Raw genomic sequence first — 22607 nt, 5'->3', positions numbered from 1 at the left:
TACCTTGGTTGCGGGCACATCCCCAGTAGGGGGTGTGCAGGAGGCAGCTGATCGATGTTTCTCTCTCATCGATGTTTCTAACTCTCTATCCCTCTCCCTTCCTCTCTGTAAAAAAAATCAATAAAATATATTTTAAAAAAAAATCAACTGCTTCAGGGTGAGACAGACTTGACTCATGCACGGAGCAGATTCAGGGTTACCCCTGCATTAATGTCATGCTCACTCCGGCATCCCGACAAGCTTTCTTGAGCAGAAGGAACTCTGCCACAGCCTGTGAGGTTCTGCATAATCTTCCAGCCTCTCACCTCATGCCTCCATCTCCTTTGTCACTTCCCTCCATCCCTCTGGCCTTCAGCTATGCCAAGCTCTCTCCAATGTCAAGGCCTTTACACTTGCAGCTCCTTCTGCCAGAAGACCCCTCCCCTCAGCTCTCTGCATGGCTCCCTCTCCTATTTTAGTGCTCAGCTTAAAAAGTAGCCCAGCCAGTGTGGCTCAGTGGTTGAGCATCAACCTACGAATCAGGAGTTCATAGTTCAATTCCTGGTCAGGGCACATGCCCAGGTTGTGGGCTCGATCCCTAGTAGGTAGGGTGCATGCAGAAGGCAGCCTATCAATGATTCTCTCTCATCATTGATGTTTCTATCTCTACCTCACCCTTCCTCTCTGAAATCAATAAAAATATATTTTTAAAAATTAACCTCTTCCTAAAAAAAAGAAACAAATAACTTTTTCCTGGGACTGACTTGGAGGGGACTGAAGAGAGCCTTGGGTAGCTGGGTGGCTGGAAATACTCTGTTCCTAATCTACATGGAGCTTACAAAGTGTGCACACATATAAAAATTCATTAGCTGTCCTTTTAAGATGTGTAGACTTTATTGCATGTAAGTAAACCTAACAAGATGGAATCCAAAAACAAGCTTCCACCTCTTCCCTGTCTCCTGTTATTCTGATTACTCTTGGCCATGGCGTGTGCATTTCCATTCTGGCACAATAATTACATTACTTGCTTGTTTATGTGTAAATTGTATCTCTCTAGAATGTAAGCCCCATGAGGCCAAAGCCTCTGTCTATCTTGTTCACTGTGGTACCTTCCAGAGTATAGCCTGGTGCCTGTCACACAGTAGGTACTAAAAAGAAAAAGAAAAAAATTAGTGAATGGAGAAATGGGAGGATGAATAAAAAAGCTTGGATTTAATGATGGAGAAAAAGGGGGCAGAGGAAGTCGGCCTGAGTCCAGAAGCTCCCGACTCCCGGCCCCAGCAGATAGTGTAGGGGTCTTGCTCTGTAAGCACCAGACCAGGAGTGCATGCCCTCCCTGGAGACCGAGCGCCGGCGTGTCTACACCTCATTGGGGTCCTCCTGGTCGGCGTAGATGAGAAAGCCTGTGAAGAGGCTGTCGGTCCAGTAAGGGTCGTAGAAGAGCCCATTCTGCTCTGAGTAGAAGATCTGTAGCCAGACCTCGTCACCCTGCTTGAGAGCCAGGATGGTGGAGCCCGAGGCCACGTCGTGGTTGCCTGTGTTGGCGTCGAAGGTCCGGATGCGGTACTGGCCGTTGTGCACCAGGCCAATGGCCAGGTGCTTGTTGGCCAGCGTGATGTCGTAGGTGAAGTAGTAGATCCCTGGCACACTGCAGATGAACTTGCCGCTGGATGTGTTGTAGTGGCCGCCCTCGTTCATCAGGATCTTGTCGAACTTGATGGGCAGCCGCTCCCGTGGGTAGCTTTTGGTCACTGCCACCGAGAAGGCTGACCTGGCCTGGCCACTGCCGCAGCTGCAGGGGCCCGGGAGGCCCGGCTCCCCCTTCTTGCCCTTGGGCCCCTTCTTGCCCGGTGTGCCGTGCTTCCCTGGGGCACCACTCACCCCTTTGGGGCCGCGAGGGCCAGCCTTCCCAATGGCCCCGGCTTTGCCCTTTGGTCCTGGCTTTCCCCGGTTACCTGTCCGGCCGGGTGGACCTGGAAGACAGAGCAGCTGGTGTTAGGAAGGGGCCTCAGAGAACTAGCAGAGGCTGCGGTCCCTGGCTCTCCATCTCTGGAGCACAGGCCTTTGGTAATGGGAAGAACAAGAGGGCAATGGAGCCACCTGGAAATGGGTGCAAATCCTGATGGTGGAACCTGGGGCACGTGTCCCAGTCCCATCTGGAAACCGGGAACGGTAATGCTTACCTTCCAGAATCATTGAGGATCAGGGCAAAACTAACATAATTCACAGCCTTTTCTTTTCTTTCTTTTTTTAAAATATATTTTATTGATTTCAGAGAGGAAGGGAAAGGGAGATAGAAACATCAGTGATGAGAGAGAATCATGGATCGGTTGACTCTGGCACGCCTCCTACTGGGGATCGAGCCCATAGCCCAGGCATGTGCTCTGATCGGGAACTGAACCATGACCTCTGGGTTCATAGGTCGAGGCTCAACCACTGAGCACGCCAGCCAGGCCACAGCCTTTTCTTTTCCTGCCTTCTAAGGAAGAGTCTGGTTTGTCTGGCAGAACAATCCTTTGATGGGCTGTGCCGGTCGTGGGTTGAGGAGAGAATTGGAAGAAGCCTTTGACCTCAAAACATTGATCTTAGTGCAGTCCCTGGTTAGTGCCCAGATCCCTGCACACATGTGCAAGGGTGGTTAGTGCAGTGCCGCTTCCAACAGCAAACACTGGGAACAACGACTAATTGCCCGTCCAAAGGAAAAAGATTAAGAAATGATGGTCCATCCATAACGTGCAATTCTATGCAGGAGTTTTTAAAAACGAGGTAGATTTATGTGCACTATATGAAAACTTCTCTAAAATATCCTGTGAAGAGGAAAGAGAAGGCAGCAGAACCGTGTTTTGTTCAAAGGAAACCACAGCGCTCTCTCTATACTCATGTAAGTGCTTAGAAGAGTGCCTGGCCCACAGTAAGCACACGCTAAATGTACTCAGCACATCCTGCAGAATGTTTCCTGTAGAGCGCCTCTTGGTCCCTAAGACCCATGTTTCATAAAATGTGCATTTCTCTCAAAACAACATTTTTGGCCAATGATTATATAGAAAATATTTTGTATTCATGTCCCCTAAACTCTTACCTTCCTCTCCACTGTCCCCCCGGTCCCCGTCCTGGCCATCCTGGCCGTCTTTGCCAGGAAAGCCCATCCTTCCCACCATTCCTGAGGGCCCTGGGGCTCCTGGGGGGCCGGGGGGACCCTGGGGACCAGGTAGGCTGCAGACAAGTTGAGGGGAGCCCTTCTGGAAATCCTTGCGGGCGAAGGCACCAAGCAGAGGGTCGGCCGCACAAGGGAACGCACAGGCCAAGAGCACCCAGGGGATCATGGTGGTCACCTGTAGGAGGCAAGAGAGCTGTGAGCAGGTGAGTTCCACTGAGCGGACTGCGGGTCAGTTGGAAAGGCACGGGGGTGGGGGGGGGGAGGAAGAGGAGGTAGCTGGGAGAAACTATATTTCTTTTTGTTTTGTTAGTTCGTGTCTTTTATTAACCCAAATGCAATTACTTGTCTTCTGGTTTGTTGAAGCAATAGGTCAGACAACATTTGCCACAATAATATCTGTCAAAGTGGCTGGCCATAAAAACTCCAGCACCACATTCATCTGAAGGGCACTCTCGATGAAGGCGACTGATTTTGCCATTCTCATCCACTTTGTAGTATTTCAGGACAGCCAGCTTAACCTTCTTTCTCTTATGCTTGTTCTTCTTGGGAGCGGTGTAAGACTTCTTCTTCCTTTTCTTGGCACCACCCCAAAGTCTCAACACAAGATGAAGCGTGGGCTCCTTTTGAATGTTGTCGTCGGACTAAGTATGCCCGTCTTCCAGTTGCTTGCCAGCAAAGATCAGTCTTTGCTGATCAGGAGGAATTCCTTCCTTATCCTGGATCTTGGCCTTTACATTTTCTATCGAATCCGAGGGTTCAACCTCGAGAGTGATGGTCTTCCCCATGAGGGTTTTCACAAAAATCTGCATCTTGGCGGCGACTCCACCACAGATGGCGGATCGGAAAGCAGAAACTATATTTCTGACTCTTGCTCTCTCCTACATCACATACAAGTAGCTGGACAATGTCTTGAGTCTATACACTGAGTGGCCAGATTATTATGATCTCTGAATGCACAATAATCTGGCCACTCAGTGTATATCTTATATAATAAAAGGCTAATATGCAAATTGTCCCCTCGACCAGGAGTTCAACCAGCAGGCAGGCCGGCCAACCACCCATGTCCCCTCCCCCTGGTCAGACTGGCCAGACCCCACCCATGCACGAATTCATGAACCAGGATATATATATATATATATATATATATATATACACACACACACACACACACACACACACACACACACACACACACATATACATAAACACACACACTGAGTGGCCAGATTATTATGCGTTCAGAGATCATAATAATCTGGCCACTCAGTGTATATGGATGAGGTGAGTCATGGGCCCAGAATATACCTTGGAGGGGTCTTGGGGTGCGGCACTCATCATCACACCATCAAACTCTGGAGTAGCCAGACTTATGGCCCAGTGACAGCTGGCTGGGGGGAGCTGTGCACAGAGAGAAATGATCCATGGTTTCCTTCAAATATGTGGCACAGCCTGGCCGGTGTGGCTCAATGATTGAGCATCGACCTAAGAACCAGGAGGTCATGGTTTGATTCCCGGTCGGGGCACATGCCCAGGTTGCGGACTTGATCCCTGGTGGGGTGTGTGCAGGAGGCAGCCAGTCAATGATTCTCTCTCATCATTGATGTTTCTACCTCTCTCCCTCTCCCTTCCTCTCTGAAATCAATAAAAATATATTTTAAAAAAATAAAGTTGCGGTATGATGTAGCTGGTGTCATGCACGCTCCTTAAGGGTAAGCATCAGTGATAGCAGAGGTGGTAGGCAGATGGGGCAAATGCTGGGGAAGTGTTACACTCATGATGTGCTGTTGGAAAACGGTGCCCTAGACACCCCCCAGACCCCAGGATCCCTATCTCCTTCCCTTGCTGACATGCTGAGAATCTTGGGAAACGAGTCAGGGTGACTTATCAGCTGGGACACATCTGGGCTCCCCGAAGAGAAACTGAATTCTTCAAGCAGGTTTGAACTGGGTCAGGAAATTGTAATTTTGGACAAGGGAGAGAGGAAGGAAGTGGTGGGAGCCAGTCTCCCAGGCACGCTCAGAGTCCTGTGAACAGCTGGATGAAGACAGGCAGGAGAGAGGGGAGCCATGGGCTTTAGTTCCCATCCCCTCTCTCTGACCTCCACTCTCAGTCACACATGCTGGGCAAGAGGGAGGAGGGCCTGCTGTCCCGCCCATGCCAGCCTCTGTGAACTGTAGGGAGAATAATGCTCAGTGACAGCTGGGCCAGGGCAGGCCCCAGCGTCTGGCAGGTGGAGGAGCGGGGCTCTGGAACCCGCAGGGAGCGAGGGATTTCTCAGAGCTGGAGCCTGGAGGTTCCCACCGGTGCCAGGAACTGTTTTGGAAATAAAGGCAGGGTGACTAGATTCTGGTTCCAAACTAGAGGGAGGGAGAGGAGAGTCTCCTTGGCCCCAGGGCACCTCCAAGAAAAACAAGGCTGCAATAGCCCGCTCCCAGCCTGTGCGCCCACGCTGCTCCGCTGCTCCGGGTCTGGCCCCCAGTCTACTCTCCATACTGAAGGGGTGAGAAAACCTGGGTGGTGTGCCATGGCCCCAAGGAATCTGGAGAGGTTAACTCTTCCGTGGTCTTTTAAAGAAATTCAGAATCACAAACTTGGGGAGGGCCCCAAGGAATGGTCTCATCCAACCTCTTCAGTGAGAGACAGGGGAGCTGAGACAGAGGCACTGAGTGACGCTCTTTACTTGAATTCTCGTCTGTGAAGTTTATAATAAATCCGACCCGAGTTGGAAAACGGATTGTTCCGGTTTTCAGAAGGAGAAACAGAGGCTCCGAGAACTCAAACGATTTACCCGCAGTCACACAATCGGAGCAGTGGGGACAGCACTCGAACCCGTGTCCAAGGGGCTCTGAAGACCACCCTCCATCCACTGCACCTTGCTCCCTTCTCCCGGTGTTTTTTCCTGTTTTATAGAAGAGGAACGTGAAGCTCAGAGAGGCCAATTTGGTCATGTTTACACAACCAGTTCATGGCAGGAGTTATATTTGAACTTGGGTTTGGCTGACCCTAATGTCCACATGCTTTCCATTATGTCAGCGTTTCTTTGATTTTTCCTCCTGAATATCCCAAATTACAGAAGAGACCTTGAAGTGTGTGGCAAAGCTACAGAGAGCAATAGAGAGATTTCTTTGATATTGTGTATTTTATCATTTTACACAGACACACACACACACACACACACACACACACACGACTTTGGAAATGTAAGCGTGATGCTTTTCATCCCTCAGGATCCCGATGCTTGGAGAGAACCTCCTGCTCTCTGAGAGATGCGCACTGGGCTTAGCCAAGATGATTGGGAGGGGGTGGGCCGCCTCCTGGGCTGACTCTCCACCATGAGCCTCTTTGGAGTGTTCGCCAGGTATTTCCAGGGGCTGAACCAAGAGCACACCCGGAGGCCATCAGCTTAGTCCATGCCTGGACTTGGCAAGGACCTCCTCCCTCGCTAGCTTCCCCACCCGCACTCTTCCAGCTGAAGCGGAGGGATCCTTGAAAAGCACAGCTCAGCCTCATCACTTCCTGGATGATCTTACTCCACTGGCTGCGGGCTGCAAAGAGCATATCAGAACCCCTGAGGATATGGCCCACGAGGCCCTAAATGACGCCTCCCCCTCAACTCCATCTCCTCCCCACCTCTCACCGCTCCTCCAGACACCCCTTCTCCGTCAGACCAAGCTCCACCCTGCCCCTCTTTCTGAAACCCTGGGCCCCACCCTTTGGCATGCCGGCTCTTTATCCCCTGTTTCAGCTTAAATAGCACTTCTTCCAAGGCCTGCCGGACAGCCCTCCCTTTGGACCCCAGCTCCCTGCCGGTGTCCTTTCAGCCCTGCAAGCCCACCCGTATTGGCTGTATTTGCCTGTTCACCTGCTTCCTGGGCCTGCTGTCTCTCCCATGTGCCTCCCATGAAAACCGAAGCCCCTTGGGAGCGGGCCGCAGCTAACCTGCTATTTCCTGGGGCTTCCAACTGTCTTGCACACAGTGGGTGTTCAAGAAATACTTGCTTGATTCGTGAGTATTTGAGAACATCCACAGCAAAGGGAAATCAAGGCAGTGGCCTAAATCAAAAAGGGCACCCATACTCTTGGATTTAAATAAGTTTCCTCCCTTCCCGTTTTTTTTTTAATTTTTTGTTTCTAACCCAAACCAGATCTAACCCCTTCTTCCTTTTGACCTCCCACAGCACAGGGCCCCCACCCCGACTCCAGGGAGGAATGTGCAAATATTTTACATATAGCAGGTGCTCTATAAATGTCCATTCAACTGATTACAGAAAAGTATTGGTCCTTCCTCATCTTTTAAAAATGATCTTAGTTCCTAAATGGTCCTTTCTGGTGTGAGTTGAGTAGGGGAGGCTGCATGACAGCCTTCCTGCTGCAGGGAAAAAATGTTCCACGGTTAAACCCCAAACACAGAATCATGAGGTGCGAAGCTTGGATGGAGTTCTTCGGTTTGGTTGTAATTTGCCTGGTCCCTGAACTCATCTCTCTGATAAGTAGCTAATGATTCATAAATACACATGTTCTAGGAAACCGTTAGGCCACGAAGGGCCCCAGCCTGAACTGGCAGGGAAGCAGCCTTCCTTCTTCTCCCACTTCCCCTACCCTCAGGGCACCCTACCCCCCAGTTCCTTCCCAAGGGCCCTCCACCCAGATTGACATGAGAAGGTCTGTCTACCGGAACATGGTCTGCCAGTAGAAACTCGGGGGACCCTCATCTGGGCCTTGAGCAAGGCTGCCAGGCCTGAGTTCTGAATAATCTCACCTTGCAGATCAGAGGAGGTAAATTATGCATGAATACAATTGACTTCACCTAACTCAGCAGATACTACAGGCAGGCCTGACGGCAGCTGGATGGCACATTAGGGGCACATTAAGATTCAATCATGAAATTCTGGCAAAGGTAGTCAGTTACCATTCTTGTTATGTTTATGCAAACAATCAGGCCAAATGAAATACAATAGATAAATTAGTCTTGATTTGGCTCTTTTGATAAACATGGGGGTAATTTTGAGGAGAAAAATTCTATTTCAATAGAAGTTATTAAAACTGAAAGGTTTTCTTTCCCTTCCACCAGACCATTTGTTACAGTTTGTCTCTGCCAGGTCACAAGCCCACCTCCTTCTGTGCCCAGGCCTCATTGTCCCTCTGACAGACAGCAAGGATCTCTTGGCTCTGAGAGAAACCTCTGACCCACCTCAGCAGGAATTAGCTAGAAGAACCCACCGACGTCCATTTTCCCTAAAAGAATTCAGAGCCAGGATCCTTGAGGTAGTATATTAGGCAGTTAGACAGATATGAGCAGAGCAAGGACGATGTGCCAACAGCACTACCAGATGTAATTAAGTCTTTCCATCTCTACCTATGTGAGACAAGGGGACTCCCCAGAAGCTAGAGGGAACGAGGCTGCAGATGAAGCAGCCCGGGAGGCTGCCCTAAAACCAGTGGGGCCTCTACAGATTCTAGTGACTCTTCCAAACCCTGAGCTACCCACCTCACCAGCTTACATGGAAACCCAATCTAGAAAAGCTGAAATCCATAACCAATCTTTACTCAAGTTCTTACAGGCTTTACAGTCCACCCAGAAAGCAGTCCAGAAGCATGTCCAAGGTACTCTGCCTATACCAACTTCTGATCTGGTCCATCTTTCCACCCTGGTGACTCTGTTTGGGTAAAGAAATTTGCCACACAAGGACTGACTCCTACCTGGAAAGGACCACCCCCACAGCAGTCAATGTCAATGAGATCCTGACATGGCTTCATCACACCTGGCTTAAGACAGCCCAGGCAAAATAGAGAGTCCAGGACTCTTCGGACCCTCTAAAGATTAGTCCTGGCCCTCATTCCGGGCCCTTATCTTATGAACAGGCCCACTGACTTTATTCAGCAGAGAATTAATTCTATCAAGCTTATAGTCCTCAGGGGTCAATATAACTCCCTCGCCAACAATGACCCAAAAGAGTCAATGATTTGACTCATGTACATAAAACCAGTGGGGAATGAAGCATCCATCTTATATAAAAACTGCTGTTTGAAATTTTAACCCTGCTATTTTGGCTTCTGTAAACGCTTGCTTGCTTAAATAATAAGGAAAATAAGACTACTCCCATTCAAGAGAGGCTGTGGACTATGCCCCAGACAGAGTTGTCAGTGCTGACACCAGGCCAGGCCTTGAGATATGGTCTCATGGCCCCTTCCCAGCACGTAGGCCTTCTTTCCCAGAAGGCCCGGAAGTCTCATTCCAAATTTGGGAGACAAAAGAGCTAGGAAAAGTATGAATAGAAAAGGTTTCCTCCATGTTGGGGGTGGGGGGGGCCAGAATTTGAAAGGCACATTTTTCTCTGGCCCTGCACTTAATAAAATGTAACTCCCTTTCTCTAAGCGTGGCTTGGTTTTTTTTCCGGTCTTCTGTAACAATGTCACCAGAGTCTAGGACAGTGCCCACCCCGAACCCAGTAAGTGCTCAACTCATAGTTGTTCCAGCCTCGAATGAAATGGTCACTCACATAAAGAGCAACAGGACCCAAAGGTTTCAGTAAACGTGCAGATAACAAAGCCACACTTCGCTACTGAGGGAATCCCAGGGAGATGTCTGGGCTTGGATTGGGAAGACCGGGTGCATGTCCTAGCTCTGTAACTCACTGATCACGTGACTGTAGAAAAGTCATTTCCTCTTATCTGGGCTTCCATCTCCTCACCTACCAAGTGGAGATAATAACACTCACCCGGTCTGCCTTACAGGGCTGTTCTGAGAATCCAACAAGATAATGGCCATTGAAAGCAAAATGTGATACAAAAGTTAGGGCCTTGTTTAAAATTGTAATTGCCGCCAACTGCAGCTGAACTAACAGCACACAGCCCTGACCTCACACTGGGGGCCCCCTGGAATATTTCACAGGGAGGCCTAGTTGTGATTAGGAGAGGATACCTGAATCTGACCCAACTGGGCAAGGAAGGGCTGGTGGTTGGAATGGGGTGGAGCCTGCTTGCAGATGAAATGCTCCAAAAATTGGCTTTAATGGGAGTGCAAATTCTATAATGACAAACACCCCATGCCCTTCCTGAATTCCAGGAAGCAAATTGGAAACAGCCTTGTCTAGCTTCACTAGAAGAGCTGAGACCCTCACCCAAGGATATTTTTTTCTGCCTGGAGGGGCTGCTGCAGTGGCTCACACAGCGCTCACCCCCGCCCCCTTTCCTTGGGTCCCCACATGGATGCCTGTTTGGTAACACTCCAGCATCCAGAGTCAAAATACAGACCATTAGAAGTCATGGGATCCACTTGTCAAAAGGCCCAGAAAATATTTGTTTTCTCTCTTTCCACCCCTATTTATGACTCAGTCTAAACAAGAGGTCCAAGGCCAAACCATGATCTAGGAGGTCTCAGGAGCCAGGATCTCATGAGGTTCGTCTCAGTGGCACTCACGAGAGCACACCAGCAGTCAGTCTGGTGGCCACTGTATTATCAGCCCAAATCCTTGGGGACCAGCCAACGTGGTAGGTGATGCGGAGGACGTGGAGCCCACCCCTTTGGGCCCTGTGCCCTGTGCAGTGAGGCCCAGAGTCAGGCTTCGGGTAGGCTGAGGCCAAAGCCATCAAGCCGTGGACCTGCCCAGCACTGCAGTGAGCGAGAAGAAGGAAGCTGATGGGCCAGATGTGAGCTGAGAGAAGGAGGCCCGAGGCAGCTCAGAGCCCTGTGTCCAGCTTCTCCAAGCGGCAGATCAGAGGTCTGGGGACGGTGTTGAACAGTGCTGTCCAACAGGCATAGGACATGAGGTCACATGTCATTTTAAACGACCTTATAGGCACGTTAAAAAGGTGTTTTAAAGTAGGTGAAATTAATTTTAATAATATATGTTGAGCCCTGGCTGGTTTGGCTCAGTGGATAGAGCATCGGCCTGGGGACTGAAGGGTCCCAGGTTCAATTCCAGTCAGGGGCACATGCCCGGGTTGTGGGCTCGATCCCCATTGGGGGGCGTGCAGGAGGCGACCGATCAGTGATTCTCTCTCATCATTGATGTTTCTATCTCTCTATCTCTATCTCTCTCCCCCTTCCCCTCTGAAATCAATAAAAATATATTTAAAAAAATAATATATGTTGGGTAGACTAATATATCTCAAACATCATTATTTCAACATGTAATGAATGTAAAAATTATTAATGAGGTATTTCACATTCTTTAATTGGCACTAAGTCTTAGAAACCTGGTGTGTATTTTATACCTGCAGCACATCTTAATTCAGACTGGCCACATTACTTGTTTATTATTATTTTTAAATTTTTTTGTTAATCCTCACCCAAGGATATTTTTCCCATTAATTTTTAGAGAGTAGAAGGGAGAGGGAGAGAGAAACAATAATGTGAGAGAGACACATCGATTGGTTGCCTCCCACATGCACCCAGACCAGGGATAGAGCTTGCAACTGAGGTACGTGCCCTTGACTGGAACAGAACCCAGGACTCTTTAGTCTACAAGTGGAAGCTCTATCCACTGAGCCAAACTGGCTAGGGCCAGACTGGCCACATTTCAAGTGCCCGACAGCCACATGGCAGCTACTGCCTCTGCTCTAAGCATAGCTGCTTTGGTTGAAATCCCACGAACTAGCTGTGGGGCCTTTTATAAATGACTTATCCTCTTCCCCTCAGCCTAGTCCTCACCAAAATGGGGATGACAGTAACAGTAGCTATGTTAGAAGGTTGTTATGAGGCTATAATGCTCCTAGAATAAGGTTTGGCATATGGTAAGAGGTATAAAAGCATCACCTATTCTTATTTCACTATTTCTTGTCCTTCTGAAAATACAGCAGATAACGGGTGTTGGAAGTAAAACCTGATACAAAAATTCAGACCTTGTTTAAGATTTTAATTGTCACCAACTGCAGTTGAACTAATGAAAAACAGTCCTGACCTCCTTCATGAGTCCTATGGCATTTCAGGTGGAGGCCCCTGTCGTCTTAGAATAAATTCTCCATTTTCACTTAGGCTGGTTTGAATAGTGTTCCTGTCGGTTGCTACCAAAAGAGCATCCTACTGAGGCTTGGCCTTCGTTCCTGCCCAGCCATTCCATGCTGAGGGAAGCTGTGGGGGTCCCTCCCTTGACCCACACCTATGAGCCACTTGGCATGACCATGATCCATAATACAGGTGATTAATAAAGACAGGTGAGCCCTAACCGGTTTGGCTCAGTGGACAGAACGTCAGCCTGCCGACTGAAGGGACCCAGGTTCGATTCCGGTCAAGGGCATGTACCTTGGTTGCGGGCACATCCGCAGTAGGAGGTGTGCCGGAGGCAGCTGATCGATGTTTCTCTCTCATCGATGTTTCTAACTCTCTATCCCTCTCCTTTCCTCTCTGTAAAAAATAAATAAAATATATTTTAAAAAAAATAAATAAAGACAGGTGAATCGACGGGTTAGTGCTTAGCTCTTCAAGTGACAGAAGGCCAACGAGACATCCTGTGTGCTGGTGCTTGGCACCATGGCTTGGCGAGGATGCCCAATCAATGGCGTCACCTATTTTTATTGTCTTTGAGGCCAGACGCTGGAATGAAAAGATGTGGTTGCTGCTCTTGTAGGGCACAGGGTCTCGTTCTAATGAGGATCCAGCCTAGCATACCTGTATGACCAGGCTCTAGGCAGGAGAGGGAGTAAGCCTTGCTCCTCCTTTCTCTTTGTAACAGGTTCTCTCTCAAAGGGCACCTAGGACTGCGCTGAAGACAGGGAAGAAAATAGGGGTAGGTGGTTGCTTGGAATGGCATAGAGGGACCACGCTTGAAGATCTGGGAACTGAGGGAGAGGAACAAAGTCTGAACTCTGAAGGGTTGGGAAAAGGCTAGGTTTTCCTTGACTTCCCTGGGTTTGCTGGTCTCCGTGCAGTCACTTCTGGTCAGGCCCTGACAGACATTCGAAGTAACACTATAGATCTGGCCTTTAAGAAGCACAGAGCTGGTCTGGTGGTTAAAAGGTTAGGAATAATTTTCTAGCTATTTGACCTCTGCGATCACTGAGCCTCAGTTTCCTTGCCTGTAAAATGGGAGAAAACAATACTGCATGGTCATATTTGAATCGTTTGAATTTGAAATTGCATGATAGAAACATATTTGTGGTTCAATTTATGTGTGTAAGTTTGTCAAGGACCTTGCAAGGCAGCAGGAATTGTACATTGTAAACTTTGTTTATGCTATAGCCACAGGATAGCCTTATACTAATCGGCAAACAGAAATACTGCCATCCTTCTTTCGGCAGGTGAGTTTTGAATTATACCAATTTGAATAATATGAGGTCTTTAGGAATGTCTCTCTGAGTAATTTGATGGCCTGTGCCTCCCTTATATAGTAATTATGAATTTAAATGAGATAATACAGTAACCAGCCCACAGGAAGTACTCATTGACAGTAGTGTTATTCAGATATAATAATAATGTGTGAGAACAAGGAGAGATATGACAGGAGGTTAGAATGCACAGCCCCAATTGGTAGGAGTTTGCAACCCCTGATCTAGAAGAAAAGAGAATTCTCCGTGTATGTTGTGTGTTCTTATTTCAAAGCTTTGATGTTCATTTTCTCCTTTAACCTCCCACACTTCTAAGAGGCTGATACTATCATCCCCATGTGGCAAAAGAGAAAGAAAGGCTAAAAAAAATAATAATAAAAATAAATCATTTTTCCCCAGTCAAAGCTGGATGGAAGCCAGGGCTGTTGACTTGGGCCCAGGGCACAGAACCCATGTACATAAACCTTCCCAGGGCAGCTCTCTAAATAAGCCATATACAGAAATGCACAAATCCAATGGAGAATTGTTTCCTTGAAAAAAGATTCAGCATAGAATTCATTTCAAAAGTCCACGTAGACTAGAACTTGATGAACAGAAATCAAATTTTTACAGGAGCTCATCTCACAGAGGCAAAGCCAGTTGGCAGGCCTCCCTGAGGAGGGCGTGCGGGAAGCTGTGAGTGTATGCACTCCACTACCCCGCAGTGAACATTCGGGATCATCAGAGACTGGGATGGTGGAGAAGAAGGTCCAGTCGTCTGTGTCCACTCAGCAGATGCAGATGAGAGCAAGAACAGCAAGATAGGGAGGAATGGAGGGATTTGCAGAGAAAGAAGTAACCTCTTGGGGGACTTTGCTGAATATTTGATGGAGGCCGAGTAGCTTCAAAGAAGACCCCAGACTTGTGAACCAAATCCTGATTCCTTGGTGCAATGACACACTAAGACAATGTTATAAAAACAAAGTGAGTCTGTATCTGCAGATATGGAGAGATGACCAAGATACACAGAGTAAAAAAGGCAAGTTGCAGCATGGAATGTAAAGTATGCTTATCTTTGAGTTAAAAAAAGATAGACACTCAAATATATAGATATATGAAATTTCCAAAAGGACACACCATCTTGTTTAGAGGGGTTACCTTTCAGAATCAGGAGGTATATGGGCTTTTACTTTCTACCCTTTTTAAAAATATATATATTTTATTGATTTTTTACAGAGAGGAAGGGAGGGAGAGAGTTAGAAACATCGATGAGAGAGAAACATCGATCAGCTGCCTCCTGCACACCTCCCACTGGGATGTGCCTGCAACCAAGGTACATGCCCTTGACCGGAATTGAACTTGAGACCTTTCAGTCCGCAGGCCGACGCTCTATCCACTGAGCCAAACCGGTTAGGGCCACTTTCTACCTTTTTGAAGTGTCTGAATTTGTTACGATGAACATTGTTAGTTTTATGTCATTTAAAACCAAAGGTAATCCTAACGTTGAAGGATTAGAAGGCGGGCAAGACTGGTGTCCCTGCCAGGGGCTGGAGGGAAGTCAGACTCTGGGAAGAAACAGAGTACTGCACGTGAGGAGTAAGAAGGAAGGGCAGGAGTGAAGTTCTGAAGTGTGGATGCTCTGACGGTAGGCAGCTGAAAGTGGGCATGATGGATATAATTGCCAGATAACAGAAAAAGTCAGAGGAGAACTGTGGGGGGTGTAGAAAGGGAGAATGGGAGAGGACAGACTTCAAACAGTGCTGAGACCACCCTTGGGTTTACATAAATAGGACACTGTTGACGCTATTGCGTGGCAGGGATGGGGGTGTCTCTGGGAGATGGCCAGTCTAAGGAGGGGGTTCTTGAAGGCTCTAGGCAGGAGTTTTGTTGTAAGAGAACAGAGGAGGACCACACTGAGGTTGGGTAAAGCACCCACAGTGTTAGGGGAGTGGCCTGGGGTGGGAGACCCCGGGGGCCATGCAACATTCAGCTGCCACCCAGTCCTGGCATGGGGCAGTGGCGGTGGGGATGGAGAAAGAACATAGTTTGGGGGAGGACGGAGAGTGACGAGTTGTGAAGAACTGGGTGCAAATCTCAGCTTGCCATTTAGTACCTTTTGAGCTTAGTTTGCGGGTCTGTATAATATATAAATTGTAAAGAGTAAATGAGATAATGCGCTCGATGAATGTTAGCTATGATTGTTAGCTCGGGTATTGGACTCAGATTCACCAGGGTTCAAATCCCTTTGCCATCAGTTACCAGGTGTTCAGCTCTGAGCAAGTCATTAACATCTCTGAGCCTGGTTCCTCTTTTGCAGAGGCAGATAAAATGTTGTCATGGAAATGAAACAGCTTGTGCAGAGGGCAGGCAGGGCCTGGCACGAAATAGGCGCTCAATAAGCGGTAGAGGTATAAAACGATCACAGGTAAACCAGGAGCACACAGTAAGCGCTCAGTAAATGTTAATGCATATTAAATATACTCCCGAAGGTGGAGGTCAAGAGGTAGGAATCTGTGGGCTGCCCAGCCTGCAAGGAAGGGGCGTTCGCAGTCCCCCCACTCCCACCGTCTCCCACCCCGCCCCCCGCCCCAGCACCACGTATCCTCCCCTCTTCTCCCCGCCCGCACTTTCCCCGGAGAGTGGACAGCCGGAGGACACTCACCCTCGCTGCCCCGCGCGTCCAGGAGCCTCTGGAGCGACCAAGCCGTCGGCCTTGCTCCGCGTCCCGCCTCCCGCCTCCAGCGGCGACAGCAGCCTGCCAGGCGCCCGCCCCAGGCATACTTTTCCCATCCCGTCACCGGCGGGAGCGCCTTCTCCGGTCACGTGGGCCGGCCCGCAGCACAGGGCTCTCCCTTCCGAGTTGGTTTGGAAAAATCTTGAAGCGCTGGTGGCAGCCTGGGTGTATCGATGCATCTCTCCGTGTGTAGAACCTGTGTTTGGAGGTTTACGTGCAAGAAAGTGATTGTTACCAGGCCTTTGCAAGGGTATGGGTATGTGTCTGTTGCTTGCGCGTGAGCATCGACATCGCTGTGGATGTGAGGGTGCGTGTGGGCTTGACGCTTACAATGGAGTACATTTCTCTGTGTACTGACTGTGCGTGTACTTGAGAGTAAAAATCGCGAGTGTGTGTGCATGGGTGAGTGGATATGTATGCACCTGTCCATACACATGTCTACTCTTTTTTTTTTTAATATTTTATTGATATTTTTATAGAGAGGAAGGGAGAGGGATAGAGACCTAGAAACATCGATCAGCTGCCTCCTGCACACCTCCCACTGGGGATGTGCCCGCAACCAAGGTACATGCCCTTGACTAGAATCGAACCCAGGAACCTTCAGTCCGCAGGCCAAAGCTCTATCCACTGAGCCAAACCGGTTCGGCATACACATGTCTACTCTTGCAGCCTGGTGTGCAACCCGCGTGTATGTCAGCTGCTGGGTATACACAGTAGTGTCTGGATATCTGTGCGTTGGGTACATGCTTAATGTGTATATGCGTATGCATAACCATGTACCAGTATGTATGTGCACGATAGCTGTGGGCACCTGTTTGTGCAGTGGCTCCTTCGGTGTGTTATATGTATGTATGCCTTGGTGTGGATTTTGTCCAGATGTGAGTGTGCGCATACATAACAGTGTGGGCTGGTGCCCCTGCCTCTCAGCCCTCACCTCCTTCCTCCCCAGAAGAAAAGGCTTTGCTGGCCTCACCAACTCTCTGGCCCAGCTCTAGGGTCCCAGCTGCCAGAATACATGGAGGGAACCTGTGTGGGTAACAAGCAGACATTGGGGGAAAGAAAGGTCATCAGAGGCCTGGCTTGTGCTTCTCCCTCTTCCTTCCACGGCTGCCTTCCACTAGCCACCAGTATCCCCTGGGCTGCCAGAGCCTCTGGTTAACAGGTGGTATACGACCCAAGGTGTACAGTCCTTTAACACAGTATGCATTCCAACTCTCATGCTGGTTCTACCACCTTAGACAAGTCAGTTACTTCATAGATGGTGTCTCATTTTCTGAAAAGTTGGGAGAATAATGATATTACCGCACTGTCCTTCCCCCCAAAGTTGGGACACTCACCCATAAATGTATTTGGTAAGTCACTGAACTAGGTAGAGAATTATTACTAATATTACATAAATTTTATTTGAGGATGAAAGTTAGTGGGCTCGCCCTAGTTGGTTTGGCTCAATGGATAGAGCATCAGCTTGCGGACTAAAGGGTCCCAGGTTCGATTCTGGTCAAGGGCACATGCTAGGGTTGCGGGCTTGATCCCCATTGGGGTGGGGGGGGGGAGCATGCAGGAGGCAGCTAATCAATGATTCCCTCTCATCATTGATGTTTCTATCTCTCTCTCCCCCTCTCCCTTCCTCTCTGAAATCAATAAAAATATATTAAAAAAAAAAAGTTAGTGGGCTCAACAAACATTCATTCAACCAACATTTCATGAGCATCTGTTATGTGTCAGTACCCCAGCTAGGTGCTGGAGATACAGAGATTTACCAAATAGGCTTGGTGCCTGTCCTCCAAGAACTTAAGAGTCTAGCGAGGATGGTGCAAGTGGTTTCATGTGAAATGAGTGTTACAGAAGAGAAAAGCATTAAGTACTAAACTGGGTGGTTGGAGAAAGCTTGGGGAAGTGAGGTTCCCGGTGAGCCCCAAGGCGTGACTGAGATCTGTCTGGGTGTAGGGGAGGTGCGAGTTCTGCACATGCATGAAAGATGACGTGTGAAATAGAGTGTAGGGTGTTGATTCACGGATGGCTAGAAAGGGGACCTCAGTCCACCACCCCATCTGGGTAAGTTGGTCTGTTCCCAGATGTGTCAGGAATGGAAAAGGTGAGGAAACCCTGCTTAGGATGCCTAGAGCCCATTCAGAATCTAAAGGGCTCAGGATAGCCCCTCTCCTAGGGTAGAGTAGGAATCTCCATGTGCTACCCTGAGGGCTCCAGTGTAACATGTTGAAATCCCTGGCCTGCTCTTGCTGGTAAGAAAATGGTTAATGAAAAGTATAGGAAAAGGCAGTGGTGCCACACTTGGCACCCAGCAGGCATTTAATAAATGTTTCCTGGCCGAGTAAACTGAAGAATGGGGGGGTGGATGGTTTTCCAGTTTTGTTACAAATCAGCAAATGCTATAAATCAAGGCTGTCTTCAGTCCCCAGCCTGTTTACCAACTCATCACTGTCTAAATCCCTGCCCAACTATATCACCGATTTAGATATTAATAATATACTGATTTGCAACATCTCTTGCTTTTTGAATACAGTGAGGTTGGGAGGACAAGTGCCCCTGACCTTCACTCCATCTGAATCTTCAGAATCTCAAAGCAGGAAGGATCCTGGGAAATAATTTGGTCTGTAGTTTTCATTTTACACACAAGGACAAAGAGGTCCAGAGACCTTCAGTGACTTGATTGTTGTGGAGTCAAGATAAAGTCCAAGATCATTTTGTCTTGCATCCATTATTAAAATGTAGACTTTCCGACTGTTGAACCTCAGAGGGAAGGCAGGGGAGAGTGGATGGGAAGCATAACACGTGGACACAGACAATGGGGTGGTGAGGGCCTGGGCGGAGGGGTGAGGGGGTGGATGGGAGCGGGCTGGAAGAGGTTAATGGAGGAAAAAGAAGGACCTATGTAATACTTTTTACAATAAATGTAGACCTTCCTGTTGGCCTTTTTCAACCCTTTCTTTACTCTGATTTTGGTACAAACGCGTGTTTAAAATGGCTGTTGAATCATTCCAAACAGCGAATGGCCACAACCCAAGCTGTCAATATTTACTTTCAGCAAGGGGCTTTGGGGCTGGGAGGCTCTCCAGCATGAGATTCTCCCAAGCGCAGTCTCGCTAATGTCGCAGTACTGGGGACAGCTGTAGATGGAGAGGACGCGCTGCCATTTCACAGAAAGGCCGATGTTGGAGTGAATGTTGTCAGTTAGAATGCAGCAAGATGATAGCTAAACTGCGAGGAAAGCTTTGCAAATTTGTAAAAATGAAAACATACACGATTTATTTTTGACATAGCTGTTTTCTTTCCTGTAACTTATCCTGCAAGTATGAGGATGATCTTGGCAACCTTGTTTAAACTGATAAAAGACTGTAAACAACCAAAATGCCTAGCAATAGGGGACTAATTAAGTAATAGAGGCAGACCTCTATGTACTATTATGGAATTATCTCCAAGATAGTGAGAAAACAGTGTGCTTCGTTTTCTACCATGCAGGTTAAATAAAGAAGAGGCGAGGAAAACACACAAACACATGGATGTAGGAGTATAATCGAGCTCCAAAAGGATGTACAAAAAAACCATGATACAAGACATTGTCTCTGGACTGGGGAACTGGAAAACAGTGGCAAGAGGGAGATATTTTTCACTGTATGACTTTTGGAACAGTTTTTTTTTTTTTTTTTTTTTTTTTAACCATGAAAGTCTATTAATTATGGACACCTCTCCCCTTAATAAAAAATTTTAAAAAGTGTCTCTCTTTTTCTAAAAATCAATTAAGAAAAAACCCCAATATCCTCAGGTGAGGATTAAAACAAAGTACATGCTGTGTTCCATTTCTTGGAAATTCTTCCTTTGCTCTTATGGATAAGCTGGACCTGGGGATATGGGAGAGAGTTTAGAGAGTTAATAATCATAAACCCTCAACTATTATATACTTGCATTTAAAAAACACACATTTCAAAGAGCAGGTTGTTCCAATCTTCCAAGTTTGGGACGAATATTTCCCCCATTGTACAGTTGAAGGAACCAAGGCACAGAAGCGGGCCATCTTCCCAGGGTTACACAGGGAGTGGGGGGCAGAGTTGGGCTGTGAGTGCGGATCTGGCTCAGCCATAGGTTCCTTCTACAGGACATATTTAGCTGGGCAGAGCAGTTTTCCTGGGAAGAAAAATAAGAACCAGGGAGCTCTGAGAGGCTTTTCTGGTCTAAGGTTTCATGAGAGTTAAAGCCCTGAGCCAGCTAGAGCCCCAGTACAAACGAAGTCAGACCAAAATAGACATGATTCACATTCAACGGGAAATGACCCAGAAAAGATCCAGCTAGTTTCCAGATGTAACTTGAAGGGCCTCAGTTGGGGAGACCTCGTTTTGGAATCTGATGCAATAAGTTCTTGATGAGGTTTCACAACTCAGTGTGAGGATCCGAAATGAACAGACGTTTGATTTGAGGAAAAGTCCCACTAAGAAGGGCTGGAGGCTCCTGCTTTATAGAATTAAGCCTAGAAAAAGTAGTCTCTGGATGAGTAGAGAAACCAGGGCTTTCCCAGCATCATTTTGGGAGGAAATATTAGAAATAAAGGGTCTAACCCTGCCTTTTGGCTTGGAAGAAAAGCAGAAATCCCAGACTGAGAAAATGAGGCATGATTAAACTGAATAAATGAAATTTAGCTAGTGGCTAGAAAGAAAGTTTTTATCTGTTCGCTGTTATGACTGGAGAAGTTTGTGTCTCCTGATTGAACCTTGACTGATCAGAAATTTGTACCAGGAGTCTCAGGAAACATCCTCAAAGATGACATTTTCTCAGGTGTAGGGGTTTGTCTTTAGACTTGATGCGATGTTGAGCTCCTTGTCATGGAAATGAAATGTGGTATCCAGTGGCATGGAGGGGCACTGATTAATTACTGTGATGAAGAGCCTCCTGAAGTAGGTGCCCTGGGGGACCAAGTGGCTGCTGAGAACAATGATGACTACAAGGACTGGGGCAGGTGGCTCCTTCTGACTGCCCCGGTGTGCATACAGAAAGAAAAGGACACACTCAGCTCTCTGATATCTCAGCTCAAGTCCCAGTCAGAGAACTATAGAGATTCTATTGGGGGGGGGGGCGGGGGGAGGTTCCTAAAAGTACTGTATTTTTCCGTGTATAAGATGCCATTTTTTTCTAAAATCGTTAGACTGAAAATCGAGGGGCATCTTATACACAAAGTCAGCCGAGGAGGGAGCCATGTGGGTGTGTAGCTGCCCATACCTTGTCAAACAGGCCTCCTCCAATCACTAGCCTTATTGTTACTGACAACAGTGATGCCGTAATTGGAGGTGGAGGTGGAGAGTGTGCAGATGCAACAGGGACCTGAGCGTTCTGAGCCCATAAAGATGTCAAAAAATAAAAAGACAAGTAACCAGTAAGCAATTGTCTTCTCTGCAAAATTCAAACCGAATGTAATCAGCTATGCAAAAGAGCATGAGAAATAGAGCTGCAGAGAGACAATTTGGACCTCCTCCCACTGAGTGTATGATCAGACAGTGGAGAAAACAGGAAGAACAACTCCTTAAGATGCCAAAAAAGAAGGCCTTAAGAGGAAAACCAGCAAAATGTTTAAAATATTGATTTCTTAATTTTGGGTTGAAAGTGGGGGTGTCTTATACATGGGGGCACCTTATTCATGGAAAAATATGGTATCTCAAATCTCTTGTAGCTGCAAATTCAGAGACAGCCCAGCCAGTGTGGCTCAGTGGTTGAGCATCGACTTATAAACCAGGAGATCACAGTTCAATTCCCGGCCAGAGTATATGCCAGGGTTGCAGGCTCAGTCCCCAGTGTGGGGTGAGCAGGAGGTAGCCCATCAATGATTCTCTCATTATTGATGTTTCTAACTCTCTTCCTTCTGAAATCAATAAAAATATTTTTAAAAACCCAACAAATTCAGATATATTTGTGAGAGTTGCAGATAAAATGTAAATTGAATTCACTGCTTACAACTTTCAGTGGAAGTTAGAATGAGGGTTGGGAAGGTGTCCCCAAGACTTGGAATGAAGACATCTGCATGGCCTCTGATGAAACTGAAAATCTTCACCCTTAAAACAGCCATCACCAACCTTTCAGACTCCACGGACACCAGTGGTCCACGGCCCACTGGCTGGCGACCGCTGCCCTAAATCACTCTGAGCCTTCCTTACCTTCACCTCCCATGTCTGAGATTAAGCTTCCTTTGCTTGAAGTCCCTGTAATAACCTCACCTTTGAGGCAGGTGCCTTTCAAAGAGATGCCTATACTTCTTAAGACCTACCCCAAATCCTTGTTGCCACTAGACCCATAAGTAGGGTCAGATCCAGCATATTCTAAGGGAACAAATAACAGTCTGCTAGAATGTACTCTGCCAAGATCTTGATCATCACAAGCTTTCAAAATACATCATACTGGTCCACTTCACTGATGACATGCAGATTAGTTCTGATAAGAAGGCAGTAGCAAGTATTTTAGATGCCTAAGTAAAATGCATGTGAGTCAGAG

At 47.6% G+C, this 22607-nt stretch overlaps 1 protein-coding gene and 1 pseudogene across 2 annotated transcripts; both read right to left on the bottom strand.

Moving 5' to 3' along the window:
• Nucleotides 1–1165: 1165 nt before the first annotated feature.
• Nucleotides 1166–16174, bottom strand: C1QTNF2 (C1q and TNF related 2). Its single transcript, XM_080676347.1, has 3 exons — nt 16044–16174; nt 3059–3311; nt 1166–1952 (listed from the first exon to the last, which is right to left on the bottom strand). The coding sequence occupies exons 1-3, from the start codon at nt 16158–16160 to the stop codon at nt 1339–1341; spliced, it is 984 nt and encodes a 327-aa protein (XP_080532473.1). The 5' UTR covers nt 16161–16174; the 3' UTR covers nt 1166–1338.
• Nucleotides 3475–3966, bottom strand: LOC308250929 (ubiquitin-ribosomal protein eS31 fusion protein-like; annotated as a pseudogene). Its single transcript has one exon. The product of its transcript is annotated as a ubiquitin-ribosomal protein eS31 fusion protein-like (transcript).
• Nucleotides 16175–22607: the final 6433 nt, after the last annotated feature.

The sequence above is a fragment of the Plecotus auritus genome (assembly GCF_963455305.1).
Source record: "Plecotus auritus genome assembly, chromosome: 6".
NCBI lineage: Eukaryota > Metazoa > Chordata > Mammalia > Chiroptera > Vespertilionidae > Plecotus > Plecotus auritus.
The sequence above is the reverse complement of the archived record's forward strand: the minus strand, read 5'-3'. Positions and strand labels throughout refer to the sequence as shown.